Source organism: Gallinula chloropus, assembly GCF_964237585.1.
Source record: "Gallinula chloropus genome assembly, chromosome: 16".
Taxonomy (NCBI): domain Eukaryota; kingdom Metazoa; phylum Chordata; class Aves; order Gruiformes; family Rallidae; genus Gallinula; species Gallinula chloropus.
Window position 1 is genome coordinate 15,958,778 of NC_140101.1, and position 13,109 is coordinate 15,971,886.

The window sequence follows — 13,109 nt, forward strand, 5'->3', positions numbered from 1 at the left end:
ACTTTATCGCACCTATAATCATAGTCCAACCATTCATCATCCTGGCATTCTCAGCAATAGAATTAACAGTATTTTGCATTTCATTTGAAGCAACTTTAATCCCAACCCTGATCCTAATCACACGATGGGGAAACCAACCAGAGCTCCTGAGCGCTGTCATTCACTTAATACTTTACACCCTGATCAGCTCCCTCCCACTACTAATCACAATCCTCTACCTCCACGCACAAATCAGCACCCTCCATTTAACAATACTAACATTAACTCACCCCCACATCACAAACCACTGAACCAATTTCCTCTCAAGCTTAGCTTTACTAACAGCATTTATAGTAAACCCCCCACTATATGGCCTTCACCTATGACTACCAAAAGCCCATGTAGAAGCCCCAATCGCAGGATCAATACTACTCGCTGCCCTCCTACTAAAACTAGGATATGGAATCATACAAACCACCATCCTAACAGACCCACTCTCAGACTTCATCCACTATCCATTCCTCATCCTAGCACTATGAGGAGCACTAATAACTAGGTCCATCTGCTTACACCAAACTGACTTAAAAGCACTCATTGCTTACTCCTCTGTAAGCCACAGAGGTTTAGTCGTCGCTGCAACCGCAATCCAAACCCACTGATCATTCTCAGGGGCAATAATCCTAATAATCTCCCACAGACTGACATCTTCAATACTATTCTGCCTAGCAAACACAAACTATGAACACACACACACACACACACACACACACACACACACACACACACAGCTGAATCCTGCTACTAACACGAGGCCTACAACCCATCCTACCCCTTATAGGAACCTGATGACTACTAGCTAACCTAACCAACATAGCCCTATCACTGACAACAAACCTAGTAGCAGAACTAACAATCATAACTGCCCTATTCAACTGATCTTACCTAACACTTGCCTTAACTGGCATAGCAACCCTACTAACTGCTGCATACACCCTATCCATACTACCCAGAACCCAACGAGGCACCCTGCCTACACACCTCACTTCCATCCAAAACTCAAGCACACGATAACACCTACTAATAACCCTCCACATCATCCCCTTATTACTTCTAAACCCAGAACTCATCTCCTGAATTAACAGGCAGGTATAGTTTTAACCAAAACATTAGACTGTGATTCTAAAAATAGAAGTTAAACCCTTCTTACCTGCCAAGGGGAGGATTAATCCAACAAGAACTGCTAACTCTTGACCCTGAGCTTAAAACCTCAGTCCCCTTAAAGGATAGCAGTAAGCCACTGGTCTTAGGAACCATCAACCTTGGTGCAAATCCAAGTAAAAGTAATGGAAACAATACTCAACACACTCATGGTAATTACACTAACCACACTTACCACACCTCTGCTACTCCCACTACTATCAAAAAAATGTAAACCTACCCCAATCACAATTCCACACACTACCAAGGCAGCCTGCACAGCAAGCCTCCTACCAGTAACACTATTCACCTGCTCAAACACAGAATGCATTACTTCCTACTGAGAATGGAAAATTATCATAAATTTCAAAAGCCATTTCTCCTTAGTAAGACAGCAGCCAGTGAAGCCAGCACGTGGAATTCACCTCCTCTCAGGAGAAGTTCAAGAAGTCACCTCAGCGATTCAAGCAGTGTACCAGCGTACAGCAGCTTGAAGGAGAACTTGAAGCGAGGTCACTGTGTTAAATCAGTCACAGAACCATAGAGCATTCTGAGTTGGAAAGGATCCATAATGACCACAGAGTCCAACTCCTAGCTCTGAATGAATCACCTTTTCAAAATGCTGCTGCAGGTGACACTCCACGTGAGCTCTGGCTGCTGTTTTCCCCACCGGCAGGTCCGCAGGGAGCTTCCGGGGCGTCCCGATCTCCTCCTCAGCATCAGCTCCCAGGAAGACTCGCTCGTCGAAGTCACCCACCGTCAGCACGTACTCTTCATACTCCTTATTCAGTGCTTTGCTGAAAGAGAAGCCCAGGTTTTATATCGAAGGTCCAGCTGCTGGAGGAGCCAAGGTGGTGCGAGTGAAGGTGCGGGACTGAAGCTTGTGAACAGAACTTCACTCCCTGGGGGAAGCTGTCTGCAGCCATCCCTGCCCTGCTCCAAACCTACAACCTCCCCTGCTCCCTTGAGCCCCACTGCAGGGACTGCTCTTCCTCCTCTGTTACCATCAGGCTTTCAGCAAGAGGAGAAAAACTTTTCCTTCCATTCAGCTGGGAGTCTGGAAGCACTCAGGGGTTAAATCTTTCAGTACACCAAGTACATCAACAGCAAGTTGGTTAAACCAGCTTCATTTCATTCCTGCTCTGGCCACTTTGTAGCCCAGTCTTTCTAATGGTTCCAAGGACAGGAAACGTCAGAGCTGCACAGATCCCATTTCTGAAAGCCACCACTGACACAGGGTACCAAACCAAGCCCTCATTTCCTTCACTCCAGCTGATCCAGCTGTGAAGGAGCCACGCTTCAGCCCACAAAGGTCGGAAAGGTTTAAACTTCTACTCATGGTGCAGAAGGAAACTTGTGGCTCAGAGCCAGCTCACACCAACAAACCCTGCCAGCACGCTGTTCATGAGACATGAACCCCACATGGAATCTCTTTGGGCTGCAAAGTGCCTCAGCAATTCAAGCTGCCACCGAAACACACACACCCCAATGGAACGTGAACGCGTTCACGACGCAAGCGATGCCGCCATCCCACAGGAAAGCTGGCTGCAGCACAGGTAACATTCCCCAGTAGTTTAGACAAAGCAAAGGTCCATGAAAAGTTTGGGCAAAGAACAAGAGGCTCCTGAGTCTCCTTTACAGGTCAAGCTGTGTACAAAGAACCAGTACAGCGGGGTCATTCCACACAACTGAAGAAATCCCAGGAGTTTTTAGGCAGGAATGCTAAGGGAAGTTAACTGCTTCACATGGATCACAGCAAGAGTGCTGTGATATGTGTCCAAAAAAAAAAGGGTTGATGAGGTACTTAGGGATATGGTTTAGCATAGGATGGGAATGATTGGACTTGATGATCTTCAAAGGTCTTTTCCAACCTTGTGATTCTGTGAAGAGTGTTTTGGATTGAAATGTGCATATTCTCCACACTGGGAATTCTGAGACAAAGCAAACAAGTGCAAAACTCAGCTTGCCAAACTAAATTATTAGGTCATTTTGGGAAAGGGAAAAAAAACCCCTCTGGAAGGGATCCAGAACAAAGCAGCTGCTGTTCAAACTCCACACTTCAACTCACTTCCAGAAGTGAATTTTAAGTTTCTGCAATGACAACACTGGCTTCCCACAGAAACACTCTACCTCTTTCTTGTGGTTTTGCAATTGCTGCTTCTTTTGAGTCCTTCTGCTGCACTCAGATTGGGGACTGATAAATGAACCTAAAGCCTTCCTGACTCGGGTGGGGTGCGACGCCTGAGGGGTGCAACAGAAGCACAACTGGGAGCTGCAGAGCCCAGGCTCTGATTTGCATTACGTCACTCAGAGGTTACAGGTGCCACAAAGTAAGGGCAAGAACCATAAAACTTGACAGTAAGGAAGAAGCTCTGCAGCTGCCCCCCTGACATGGGACACATCTCCAATCCAAACAGCATGTCAGCCCTGGCTACAGGAAAATAAAGGAAAAGGAAAACCCAAGATTTGGCATTCGAAAGCCTCTGGTTCGGAGAGGACACCAAACCCCACGGTTAAGAACATAAGCTGCCACTTACTTATTTTCTGTAAAATTGCAGAGATCCAGCAGACAGTCTCCTTTTAAGATCTAGGAATAAAACCCAGAAAAATCTTACATAATGAAGTCAGAACCGTTCCAAGTCTAACAGCGCGAGGGCACGATGGTCTGTGCCAAAAGGGAATGAGCTTTAGGAGTATAACTGGATGGGGTTTTGCCTAGAGCAAAGGACTCCAATGCCATCGGCAAGACAAACAGATAAGGACAAAGCCAAATTCTATCCAAGCTCTAGATAAACTCACTCCTTTGAAACAGTACTGCTGGGAGAGTCAATTCTGCTCCTGCTAAACGAGAACCTGACCCAGCCCGAGCTGCTTCCCCCAGCAGTATCTTCCCTGCAGAACCCACAGGATTTCAACAGTCCCGAGATCACTCGTGTGAGCACTGCTGTACGTTCTTAGAACCAGAGTTACCTTCCTGTCAAACAGCTTTGAAATGTAGGGTTTAAAGTAGTGTTCCTTTATTCCTTTTGCTTCTACCAACAGCCCGTCATGCAGCTCACACAGTGTGGCGATGATGCAAGGAGGAGTGTCAGAGGCTTTGACCTCCGGCACGTGGAATTCTGCTGGTAAGCCTGGGAACAGGGAGGAGAGGGGAAGGGGGAAAAGGAGGAGAGAAGAAGAGACACCCGACCTTCAACTTCATTTCCAAAGAAACAAGAGAACAAAGGATATTTGATTGTAAAGAATCCATTCCCACATTACCTTTAAACGATGGATTTAGCAAGTCTCTTCTATTTGGACACAAAAGGGCATTCGTAAAAATCAGGTCCAAGCAGCACAGAAGCAAATGATAGGAATTTACTAAATCATCTCCAATCATACGGAAATTACCTTAAAGAGACAGCAGGTCATGTCAAGCAACACAAGAGACTCATACTGCATACAAACCATGCAGCTAACGAGAGGAAGCCTACCCTTTGTGTACACAAAGAGAGTCCAGCAGAAGTTGAAGAGATCCTTCACACTGCACGGCACCCGTCTGTCCATGAGGAAAAGGGGAACAAGTCAGGCTTTGTGTCTGGGAAGCTGAAGCTTTATTTGCAGTAAGAATTTCATGCTGTTTCTTTGCCCACAGCAACAGTCAGAGCCTCACTCTGTGAAGTGTTGTGTGCAGCAGCCCCGACCTCCCAACCCTTCCCTGAGCCGCCTTTGCCCCATGACCCTGGCCATGCCGTGGTGCTGCCACATCTCAGAGCTGCTCCTGCAGCTCTGGCGCTGGGATGCCAAGAGCTACACAAATTCCAGGGACCTTCTTTCCTGAACATTTTATGAAAGCATCAGTCATGTCTCCAAAGTATGCAGCTAGGCCTTGTAGGACAGCTCATCCATTGAAGCGTGTTTGCAGTGGAGAGGATCCAAATCCACAGGCAGTACTCAAGGGAGCCCACAGGGAAGCCAAAGCTGCACTTACACCAATGAACACGGCTCCCATGAAGGAACACTGACAGAACACCCCCCCAGACTGTCCCCCAGTGCACCCATGAAGCTACAGCCATGCGTGGGGAGCAGCAGGATCCTTTCTAGTGGCAGGTGGGGAGCTATGCTGGAGCGCTTCATCCAAACATTTAACCCCCAGAGGACACACACGAGCTGGCAAAAGCCCCTCACACAAGCCCAGCCCAGCTCCCTCACCATTAGGGTCACAGACACGGCCACACAGTCAGCATGGAACACAGACGAGCTCCTTTAATTAAGGTAGAAGTTCTGTGTGCATCTGGAGGATGACACTATCAGTTCCTAATTCTGCCATAAAGAGGAGTGCATCAGCTGTAACGTTCTCCCATGTGAGTGTCACCGCTCATCCAGCAATGCCCTGAGACACCCAGTAACACCCAGGTCACTGCAGACGGAGCAGCCTCAGGAGGGATCATGTCACGATACCAGTTCCTCAGCCAGTACTTTGCCACCACAAAACATCCCTGTGCTACTGAAGTTACTGCTGCTACGCCTCTGAAGTGCTGGGCTCCTGCTGACCAAGCTAACCCACCGCACCACACCTCTCCCCAGAACACACATCCACTCTCACAGCGAGCCAGCTTCTGTGTCTGACAGCCAACTGCGTCAGCAGCTGCCGGATGCAAAGCTCTGCCGACACGTGCCGTACCCCATGGGGATTTGGGATGCTCCTCTACTCACTGCATTGCAGAATCAAGGCCACAAAGAGGTCCTATCACTTTGGAACTGTAGGTAACTTTTTAAAACACAAACAACGACCTTATTTTTCATAAATTTACACTAGGTATAGCCCTTCCCAGGTGAAAAGTCACAAGAGAGAATCAAAAATACCTCTGCTTCCTGCTTCGCTGGGGTTTAGAAGTTTCTTCATAAGGGTTTTGGAACAGATCCAAAAATATTGGCTCAAACTTTTTGAAAATCACAGTTGACACTTCAAAATTCCTCTCCAGCCTTTCCACTCTCTCTCGGAATTCCTGTGGTAGGTTTGACATGTCCATCCACTTCTTCATTTTGCTAAAAAACTGAATTAGACTTAAAAGGAAAAAGGAAAAAGCTGGTTTACATTCAGCTTGAACTAATTCCCTTTAGTCTGTTTTTTTTAAAGCCAAAACACAGCGTGTTTCCTTCTCAGCAACCTGTCTGATTGCAATACACGTTTTGGGACAGGCTCCCAAAATACCTGCTGTGAGCTTCTCAGCTTTTAGTGCTTTGGTGTTCCTCCCTGGCTCCTTGGGGCACAGGCAAGGAGCCACCAACTGTACCGAAGGCTGGCTGGCACGGCTGCGTCAGCGCGGGCAGGGATGGGCTGCAAAGCGCACGTACAGCTCAGCATGTGCCCACCAAGCCACGGACAGGAGCCCAGCAGGAGCCCAGGGCTTCTGGGGTGACCTGCACAAAGCCCCATGACCCGCAGGAGGAATCACATCAGCAGCCCCCAGCCGGCCAGCCAGCGGGGAACAGGCACCGAAGGGGTACAGCCCTTCCGAGGCCAGTCACAGGGAGCTGCCCGCGGGATGCAGACACCACCCGCCCGCCCCACGGTCCTGCCCCGGCCGCTGCTGTCCGCGGCCTCGGGCCTGCCCACCGGCTGGGCCGGCCGGTCCCGAACGGGCTCGGGGCGCAGGGCCGCGGGTGGGCGCCTGTCTTTAACCGGGCGGTCCCTGCTCTTACACCGGGGAAGGGAGCAGGGGGCCGGCAGCAGCAACCAGCGCGCCGGGGAAGCTCACCTGAGGCGGGCGCAGCGCAGGATCCGCGTCAGCGACACGCCGTTCCCCTCCATCAGGCCGCTCCCCACGGTGGGCACCAGGCTCTTGCGGCAGGCGACGTAGAGGGCGCAGGCCAGCCAGTGCAGCGCCTCGCCCTGCCGGGGAAGGGGAAGCCGGGAGCTGCGGGGGGCGCCGGGGCGGCCCCCCGGTACCTGCGGCGGAGAGACGCCGTCCCGCCCCGCCCGGGCCCGGCCCCACCCGCCGCTGACAGGCCGAGCAGCTGCCCGGCCCGGCCCGGCCCCCTCACCTCCAGGCTGTAGGTGCCCCGCAGCGCCGTGAAGTCGCGCAGCGCCTCGGCGGCGCTGCCCGCGTCCAGGTTGAGCTCCTGGCAGAGCCGCTCGATGGCGGCGCCGGGCTCGGCGGCCGCCGGCTCCGGGAGGGACATGGCGGGACCGGGACGGGGCGGGACGGGACGGGACCCGCCGCCCGCGCGCCAAAACTTCTCCGCCGGAAGGGAGCGGCGCCTTCCGCCGCGCGCGGGGCGGGGCGGGGCCGGGGTCTGGGGGCGGGGCCTGTGCGGGGGCCGCGGGGGGTCCCCGAGCCGCCGGTGCCGCAGGGAGCTGATCGGCTCCTGCCCGCTGCGACCGCTGCTCCGCGCCGCTGGAAGGGCGGGCCCGGGTTCGGCGTGGAGCAGCCTCCGGGCGGGCCCGGCCGCACGTCCGCAGTCCCGCAGCGCTGCGCTGCTCGGGCCGAACCGCTGAGCCCCGGGACGGGCCCGCGCACGCCGGGTCGAGCCCCTTCCCCCGGGGCCCTGGGTCCCGCACCGAGCCCCGGGGCCGAGCGCTGCTTCCCCAGACGCCCCTTCCCCTAGAACCGGGCTCAGCCCGGCGGCCCCTGCGTGCGCCCGGCGCGGGGCAGGGAGCTGCCGGTGGAAGCCGGGACAGGCGTTGAGCCGCCGGGCCCTGGGGCGCGCCGAGCCCCGCGGCTGTGTGTTGCTCCTTGCGGGACACGGGCACACGCCTGGCGGGCCTGAGCGCTGCTTCGGGCGCAGCCGGTCCTCGGTTCCTGCCCCTTGCCCGGGGTTTCCTCTAACAATGGAGCCTTTTTCACTGGAAAACGTCTCCTTTTCCTGCCACGCATCCAGCTGGAAACCGTCGGAGCCACGGGGAGCCGGGGCTGATGAGCAGACACGCTGCAGAGCGTCACGATGCCTGCTCGCCCCGGCTGCTGTTTCTGGAACCCCCCGAGGGCTGGTGTGGTCTGGCCGAAGCGATGCCTTCAGCAGGGCTGGGATGGGCTATAACCGGGAATGTCAACTCCCCATCCAGACCGGTGAATTGGAGGCAGGTAACAATGCCGAACGCAGCCGTTCCCCTCATTAAAATCGGATGGGAGGGCTAATGAGGCAAGATGAGGGAGCGGGACTGATGTTCTGCTGGGCTGGAGGTCTTGCCCCAGCAAAGGTTTATGCCCAAGCAAAGGTTTATGCCTTTTGAGGTGAAATCTGGGTTGACCAGGAATTAGCGGTGCCTCAGGACTGCACCGATGGCCTCCAGCCACCCCGGGGTGCAGCACTGTCCCAGCTCTGGCAGGGACAGAGGGAATTCGGTGCAGCGCTGTGTTTGGGTTTGGGATGAGAATGATGTCGGTGATGCATTGATGTGGTAGTTGTTGCCAAGGAGCCCTGGACATTGCAGGGGTTCATTTCTCTCCACTGCCCACAAGAAGGTGGGGACCAGGAGGCTGGGAGGGGGCACAGCCAGTGGGTATCAGTCAGCAGGGAGCTGGCCAAGGGGTGGTGTGGCTCAGGAGCAGCTTAGCATCAGCGCCAGGTGGTGAGAAATTGTGCTTCATCACTTGTTTTGTATATCATCATCATCATCGTCATCTTCCTTTTGTCTCCCATTAAACTGGCTGTATCTCAACCCACAAGTTTCACCTTCTCTCCCCCGTCCCGCCGGGGGTCAGCGAGCGATTGGCTGCCCTTGTTTTACTGGCCCCAGGGGCCGATGCTCCCAGAGCAGCTGCACAGGGAGGAGGGCATGTTATCCAGATGCCTGGGAAGGGGAAGGAGAGAGAAGCTGGATTTCTCTTACCATGGACTGTCTGCAGCTGCTGGGCCAGTGTCTGCCCGGCGCCCGCGGCCCAGCACCGTGCGACCCGGCTGGCCGGCGAGCGGGGGCTGCTGGGTGCTGCAGCACAGGGAGGGAAGTGCTCAGGGACCGTGAATGAACGGGGCTTTCCCCTGCTCAGGGAGGTGCCCAAAGGTGCTTTAAAATTGTAGGCAGGAAGGAGATGTGTGGCCTCCTGTGCTTCAGCCCTGGAGTGCTGGGGGCTCCTGAAGAGATGGAAGGTAGGGGTGCCCCGACAAGCTCCAGCTTTATTCGGCACAAAGCGAAAGTCATTAGAGAAATTGCTCACTGTGAGCAGAGACTTGGGGCCTGAAATCCTTGCTTGGAAGTGTCCAGACACCAGAGAGGGATGTCTGCCAGCCCGCAGGGCAGGTGATGCTCACCCAGCCAGCCGTGCTCAGGGAAATCAGCCGCCCTGCTGCAACCAGGGAATGGCAGATCTCATCTTAACCTGCAGTGATGCTTTTCCATTGCATCTCCCACCCAATGAACACTGGGCAGAGCAGAGGGAAGCAGCTGTGGGTGTTTCACTCCCCCACCCTCTGGGAAGGGGTCCTGAATCCTGTATAACAAAACCTGCGCCCACCTGGGCCCCGTTCCCCCCCAGCCACATCCACTCGCTTCTTACCAGGAGGGAGCAGCTCATCTGACAAGACAGAGCACACCATGGCCAGCTCCACAGCCAGCACCAGCAGCAACGCTTCTCCAGGCACCAAGGGCTGCCTGGCTTCCCAGATCCTTCCAGTGACCTCTGCAGGGAGGATGCCAGGGTGGAAGGCAGCAGTGTGCAGAGCCAGGATGGGAGACTTGGGAATTGGAAATTCAGTCCACACCATCAGTTTGCTTCCTCTGCCCTTGTCCATGCAGTGTCACAGAGTCACAGAATGGTCAGGGTTGGCAGGGCCCTCTGGAGATCACCCAGTCCCACCCCCCAGAGCAGGGTCCCCTCGAGCAGGCTGCACAGGACAGCGCCCAGGATCACGGGGTTGGGATGTCTCCAGAGATGGAGACTCCCCAACCTCTCTGGGCAGCCTGGCCCAGGGCTCTGCCACCCTCCCAGCAAAGAAGTTCCTCCTCAGGGTCAGGTGGAACTTCCTCTGCTCCAGTTTGTGCCCACAGCCCCTTGTCCTGTCCCTGGGCACCACTGAACAGACTGACCCATCCTCCTGAGCCCACCCCTCAAGGGTGTCCCAGCATTGATAAGATCCCCCCTCAGTCCTCTCTTCTCTGGGCTAAACAGACCCAAGTCCCTCAGCCTTTCTTGGTAAGAGAGATTTTGTAGCTCCCTCAGCATCTCCATAGTCTTTTTCCTGTCCCCTCACCAGTAGCTCCCTGTCCTTCCTGAGCCAGGTCACCCAGCACCTCACACAATATTCCAGATGAGGCCTCCTCTGCCCAGTGTGTCCCTGCTTCTCCCCACACATGAACACAGCAACAAGCCAGGACAGAGTTACCACAAGGGCAGGGGAACACACAGATGCTCCTTGCTTGGCCCGTAGAGAAACTATTTACCTTTTCCTGTGCACCTGTTTATTCATCTGAAAAACCCCAAATACCTCCTTTCCCTCAGCACAAGACCCTTACGCTGAGGCTGGCACGAGTATCGATGTGGTACCTGTCACCATGTCACCAGGTGGAGGTGCCCTGGCTCTCAGCAAGAGGAATCCAAGGTTCCTCTGCTGGGAGGTGCTGCCCAGGTGCCAAGGGCTGTAACTGGTACCAGGGCATCCTGTGGCCAGCGTCCCAGCTTCTCCTGGTGAAGCAGTTGGGCACACACCCTCAGAGCTTAAACTGCCCGCAGAGCCCAGGCTGCTCTGGTCAGCTTGCAGTCTATGCAGGATGGGGGTTAACCCAGCCAGCACGGCCAGTTAACCCTCCTGGCACTGGCTGGAAGAGCTGCTGGCTGCAGCAGGGATCAGCTCAGTGGCCTCATCCCACAGGAACAGCCCTGCCCGGGGTTCTGCACGTCTCCCAGTGCCCAGCCAGCCAGCCAAAAGGAGGGAGAAGTCCGCTGGGTTCGACAGCTTCTCAACGGATTCAAGCTGAGAAAAAGGCAAGTAACGTTTCTCACTGAGTCAGGTGAATTAAACATTCACATATATTTGCTGAAAAAAATTATATACATCTGTAGCAAGGCTCTGCCAAGCCAGAAAGATAAGCATCATCTGGTCACTAAATTAAAAAAATAAAAATCTGACCTTTAAATCCTTTTCTTTTTATCCATGTTCAAGAGCACAGACAGTTTATTTTGTTAGCACACTTGGTGAAGAATGTATGTTTGTGTGAGTAGCCATGGAAACCAGTGAAGAGTTGGCATTTGGGTTGGGTATGATGGAAAAGAAGAAGCAGCCACTTACGCCTTACAGTCTAAATAATCCACAGAGTATATCGGGTTGCGATAGGGTCACAAAGTAGCAGTCAAAGAGAAGCCTAAACACCCAGAGACGTAGCATACATGTCTGATAAGGAAGAACAAGGTATAGAGCATGCTGGCTAATTAAAGAAAAGTCACTTTAAACCCTGTTCCGTACGTGTGTAACCCCGGAACCACCGTCCCGTGAGGAGAAAAGGACTCTGGAGAGGTTTCTGGATCCATTCACAGTAAGGCTTTGAAGATATATGAAGTTTTATAGCATTTGTATTTTAAGGATTTAGGGCAAGTACATGTTCTTCTACTGAATAAAAAGAAAGTTAGTACTTAAAAGGTTCAAAAATATATCAATTGTGATTTTTTTTTTTTTTACATAAATAAATTATATTGATTTTGGATTTAACAGCTGAAAAAACCCTTTCTGCTTCCACTGGAGGCAAAACTGAACAAAATGTTAGTTAAATAGAGATAGCAGCATTTCTAAGAAATCTGTCGATAGCGATACAGGATCTATGCTACAAGGATGTTATTAAATAGAACACATTTAATTGGGGGGGGGGGAGGGTGCCATGGTGACTGGTTACATACTTTTTTTTTTTTTTAAAAAAAATCAAATCATCCAATCCAGTAAACTGGGAATAAATTCCGTGAAAATATAAACCAAATGCTTTTAGACCATGGGTAACAGACTTCTTTGAGATGCTAATTTTAACATGTACATAATTTATAATCCCAAAGGTATAAAAGACAATGACAAAAAAAAAAAAGCATCATAAATAAATAATGCAAAACTGAAATAGTTATGTCAAAACATTTGGACCATCCGATAAATTAGCAAAACTGAAACAGAAAATAAGTAAAAAATACAGTAAATTGTGACAACCAAATGTGACACCGACCTCTAGCACGCTCCCAACTCCCTCACCAGCCTCTGTCTCACTGCTGCACCACCCTGGGTTTATTTCAAGTCTCAAACCATGAGCTGTGAATAAGAACAAGCCCAAGTGAAAGAAAAATCAAAGGAGGAGCGAGGGGCAGGGGAGGTGCAGAGGTGCCTGGGGGTGTCTGGGTACCAGGGCTGCGGGCGGTGATTACAAAACGCAGCGTCGAAATCATGTGCTGGGGGGGAGTGGGACTCAGAAATACTGTTCAACAGCAACTGGAATGGAAAGAAGCAGCCGAGGGCATCTCTTCACAGTCTAATGCTAGAGAAGGAGAAACTCAGGCTCTGGGCGTCCCCAGGGCCCTTCTGGGGCTGCCCAGCAGGGAGCCGGCCCAGGGCCCTTCCAGTCTCTGCCGAGGGATGTTGCTGCTGGGCGTGGGGGGGAGGAGTGGAAAACCTAAGAACTCAAAAAGCCTCAGTGTCTGTGTAAGAGCATTAAAACCAGTGTGGCCTGTCACAGCTGGGAAAATAACCACCTTTACAGCACTGATAATGCCACAGATGAGAACTGACGCTGCGGAGAAGCCGGCAGCTGCAGGCACAGCAATCCCAGGATCGTGCAAGGTGTGCAAACCCTTCCCAGCCCGGGCTGCAGAGCTCTGGGGGCTATGGAGGACCAGCTACAAACCCAGCCTGGGCTTTAGAAGCCACAGCAGGGCGTCTGCGCCGTCCCTTCCCTCGCTGCAGTCTGTCTCCAGCCCTCTGAGCTGGGGGTGATGGAGAAACTGTACCAGTTATGCTTTTTCCTTCCAAAGAACTGAATATAT

At 52.8% G+C, this 13,109-nt stretch overlaps 1 protein-coding gene across 2 annotated transcripts in view; it reads right to left on the reverse strand.

The window, feature by feature from the left end:
* The window catches only part of RBL1 (RB transcriptional corepressor like 1), a gene marked incomplete at both ends in the record, with an annotated part of 28,246 nt that extends 20,905 nt beyond the window's left edge, over window positions 1–7,341 (reverse strand). The window contains 8 exons of one of the 2 annotated variants that reach the window (XM_084271386.1): window positions 1,787–1,973; window positions 3,714–3,763; window positions 4,147–4,307; window positions 4,438–4,566; window positions 4,650–4,714; window positions 6,022–6,222; window positions 6,918–7,051; window positions 7,204–7,341. In XM_084271386.1, the coding sequence (XP_084127512.1) occupies window positions 1,787–1,973; window positions 3,714–3,763; window positions 4,147–4,307; window positions 4,438–4,566; window positions 4,650–4,714; window positions 6,022–6,222; window positions 6,918–7,051; window positions 7,204–7,341 (1,065 nt within the window). Of the gene's footprint in view, window positions 1–1,786; window positions 1,974–3,713; window positions 3,764–4,146; window positions 4,308–4,437; window positions 4,567–4,649; window positions 4,715–6,021; window positions 6,223–6,917; window positions 7,052–7,203 lie in introns of those variants that run through there. The other variant, XM_084271387.1, reaches the window with a different exon arrangement.
* Window positions 7,342–13,109: the final 5,768 nt, after the last annotated feature.